Here is a 3,388-nt window from a genome sequence, read left to right as displayed (position 1 = left end):
GGGGCGCGGGCGGCCCCGCCGCCGGGGCTCTCCCCGCACCTCCGCCCCCCAACCCCACCACCAAAGCAGCGCGGCCCGCAGCCTCGGCGGCCCGGGAGCGGGGCCGCGGGCACCGGCAGGTCGCTCCGGAGGCCGGCCGGCGCGTGCCCGCTCACCCGCGCTCACTCGCTCGCACGGACGGGGGGCGGCGGGGGCCCGGGCCGAGGCCCGGCCACCCCCACCTCCCCGCCCGCCCGACGGGAGCGGGGCGTTGCGGGCACGGCGGCCGGTCCGCAACGGCCGGCCGGGGTCCCGACGACCCGGCGCTCGGGCGGGCGCGCCGGGCCGGGGCGGGGGCGCGGCGCGGCGGGGGGACGGACGGCGGTCCCCCCCACCTCGCCCAGCACGCAACGACGCCGGCGGACGGGCGGCGGCGGCGGCGGCGGCGGACCACGGAGCGGTGCCGCAGCAGGCCCGGGAAGCGAAACACACCGGGACGCGGCCCGGGGGTCGGCAGACGGCGACGGACGGGGCGGATGGACGGACGGGGTAGAGGGCCGACGAGGCGCGGCTGGCTCGGCCGCCGTCGCGGAGACGCGGCGACGACCTCACGGAAGACGTGGCGGGCGGGGGGCGGACGCGCGCCGCCGCGAGGCGGGGGGCCCGGGGGCCATCCTAAGGGCACGGACGCGAGTCGGCCGCCAGGGCACGACACGGGGTCTCACCGCCAGAGGCCTCCAGCGCAGGGGCGGTCCCGCGGCACCCGGGACGCCGACTGGCCTCCTCGGCCCCCCCACCAGGGTGCCCCCCCTCACGGGGCTCGCGACCACCACCGCCAAACACCCACGAGCCGCGGCCAGCCCCGCGACAACAACACTCTCCCGCGCGCACACCGGCCGCCCGACGTGCCCCACACACGCCTCCGCCGCCGCGCCCGACTGCCCCGCCTCAGGGACCGTGAGCACTCCACCCGGGGACGCCGCCGGCCGCGGCGGCCGGGGCGGGCGACACCCTCACGTGGGCGAGGCCGGCTCGATCCCAGACGGGGAAGGGGGCGCGGAGGGCTGGGGGCCGGGGAGGGCCGGCGGCGACGGGGAGGGGGCGGCACGCACGCACGCACACACGGCGGCCAAGGCCGCGGGGCAGGGGCGCAGGGGCGCCCGCCCAGGGACAGGAAGGGCCGAGGCACGACCGGGCCACCAGGGAAACAAGCGCGGGGTCCCACCGCCACACACACGAGGGCGGTCCCACGACGCCTGGGACGCCGGCCGGCCCCAGCCACCCTGGGGTCTTCCCCACGCCCCGGCCCCGCCGCCGGGGCCCGTGTGCGACGGTTCCCCCCACGTGACACGGAGGGAACCCCGTCCCGCCCGAACTCAACCCTCTCCGTCCATCGCCAGATCCGCCTTCATCTGAGACCGACTCCCGGGGCTCGTGCCCCAGGGATACACTCCCGAGCGAGGCGACCCGCACCGTGCCCACACACCGCCCCCGGCCGCGACTCGCGGCGAGGGCAGGCGCGACGGGCTCCTCGCGGCTGCGGGACTGGGCTAGTCGGGACGTCCGTGCGTCCCCGACCCCCACCTCGGGCTCGCCACCGCGGGTCACCGCACGCGCGGCCCCGCACCGGACGCCGGCCTGGCGGGACCCTCCCCCGACTCAGAGGGGGGAGGCGCGGGCCGCGGTAGGCAAAGAGCGGCGCTCGGCCCCCACCGCGGGGCCGGCGCAAGCCCTCCCGCGAGGGCGAGGGCCTCTGCTGCCCACGTGCTCCGGCAGTGGCCACCGCGGCCACTGCACGCTTGGGAGGGGCAGCGGCTGGGGGGTCCGGTACCCCAAGGCTCCCTCTCGGATCGCTAGAGAAGGCTTTTCTCACCGAGGGTGCGTCATCCCCCACCCATCGTCTCTGCCCTTCGGGCCCACGGAGGCGCTCCACAAGCCGCCAAGTCCACGACCGGCCGTGGGAGGGGCGGGGGGGGTCTGCGGTATGGGTAAGCACACGGCCCGTGTGCGACTCCCCCCCCCCAAGCGCACACACACGCTCACAAGTGGGGGGCGGCAGCACACGCGGCGTCGGCCCGGCCACAGTCAGTCCCCCCACAGCACACCGTGGGAGGACGACGGCGACGAGGCGGCAGGCACCTGTCCCCCCCACCGAGGGAGAGAAACCAGAGGCAAGCCCCCGCCCTTTACCGTCTCGACCCCCCACCAAGAGAGCCACTCACGGGGACACACCACCGCGGCGGAGACCCCGAGGAGCACGCTGGGAAAAGGGAATGACACCACCGCTCGGCCTCGGGCACCTGAGGGACGACCTGGAGCGCTCCAGGGGCACCAGAGAGGACCAAGCAAGTCACGCTCACGCGCCGGCAGCGGGCGCGCGGCGCAGCGGCGGGACGGCCCCCCACCGACGCGGGGGGGACCGCTCGCGAGGCACACGCCAAGGAGGCGAAGCGAGAGCGTCTGCTGCGTCCGAGGACCACGGCCCCGCCCACGCCGCGAGGCGAGGAGGCGGGAGACCGCAGGTCAGGGCCGGAGACCACCACCCCTGCCTCCCACACACCCGTCGGCAGGCCGGCAGGGCGTGACAAGAGAGGCGAGGGGCCCGCGGACAGAACGAGAAGAGCGGCCCCGTTCGCCAAGAACGTCCGTCCCTCGTCTGGCGCGACTTAAGGCCCGGCCCAGGAGAGCGCGACATCACCACATCGATCAGTCAATCCAGGGAGCCAGGGGCCACAAGGGCCCCGAGGGGGGGAGGGGGGCACGGCGAGGACCCTCACCAGAGGAGCCTGCTTCAGCCTCAGCCGGCACCCAGCGCCCCCCCCTTCTCTCCTCTTTCTCAGGCAACCGTGGCCGACGACCCCGCGAGGAGAACGCCTGACACGTGGCACGGAGCCTGCGGGGTGGGGTCGTCTCAGCCACCACCGGGTGCCCGCAGCGGGGAAGGGGAGTCACGCGGGGTAGAAGACCCACGCGCCACCTCGCCCCGCCGCCCTCGGGTGAGCCAGAGACCGGAGGCGGCACCGCGGGTCGGGGTCAGCCGGGCGCACACACGAGAGCCGGCGCGCAGGCCCAAGCGGGCGGCTCAAGTGGCAAGGGCCGGCTCGGGCGCCTGACGGCGGCCCAAAGCCCAGCGCCCTGCGCGCGTCCAGAGTCCCAGCATCCTCAGCGACAGACGCCAGAGGAGACCGTGTCAGCACCTACCTGGTGGCAGAAAAGGCCCATTTCAGGCGAAAAAAATCACGGCGCCCGGCAGCGGGGCCCATCCACGAACCTCGGGGGGGCTCCCCGGGACCTCGGCCCGGCCACCTGTCCCCAACAGTTCCCCATCCACACCAGCCCCGGACCTCTCTCGGGGGCCATCTGGTCGACCCGAGGAGCGTGGCGGCAAAGTGGGGCGGCGCGGGAGGGG

The 3,388-nt window shown here is 76.6% G+C and overlaps 1 protein-coding gene across 1 annotated transcript in view; it reads left to right on the top strand.

Moving 5' to 3' along the window:
* The window catches only part of LOC136141907 (collagen alpha-1(I) chain-like), a 3,422-nt gene extending 330 nt beyond the window's left edge, over window positions 1-3,092 (top strand). Inside the window, exons 1-4 of the mRNA XM_065900065.1 lie at window positions 1-1,312; window positions 1,380-2,150; window positions 2,306-2,622; window positions 2,820-3,092. The exon at window positions 1-1,312 is cut by the window's left edge and continues 330 nt beyond it. Of these exons, the coding sequence (XP_065756137.1) occupies window positions 1-1,312; window positions 1,380-2,150; window positions 2,306-2,622; window positions 2,820-3,092 (2,673 nt within the window). The remainder of the gene's footprint in view (window positions 1,313-1,379; window positions 2,151-2,305; window positions 2,623-2,819) is intronic.
* Window positions 3,093-3,388: the final 296 nt, after the last annotated feature.

This window comes from Phocoena phocoena, chromosome 21, assembly GCF_963924675.1.
Source record: "Phocoena phocoena chromosome 21, mPhoPho1.1, whole genome shotgun sequence".
NCBI classification, from domain to species: domain Eukaryota; kingdom Metazoa; phylum Chordata; class Mammalia; order Artiodactyla; family Phocoenidae; genus Phocoena; species Phocoena phocoena.
This window is presented reverse-complemented; position numbering and strand designations above follow the sequence as displayed.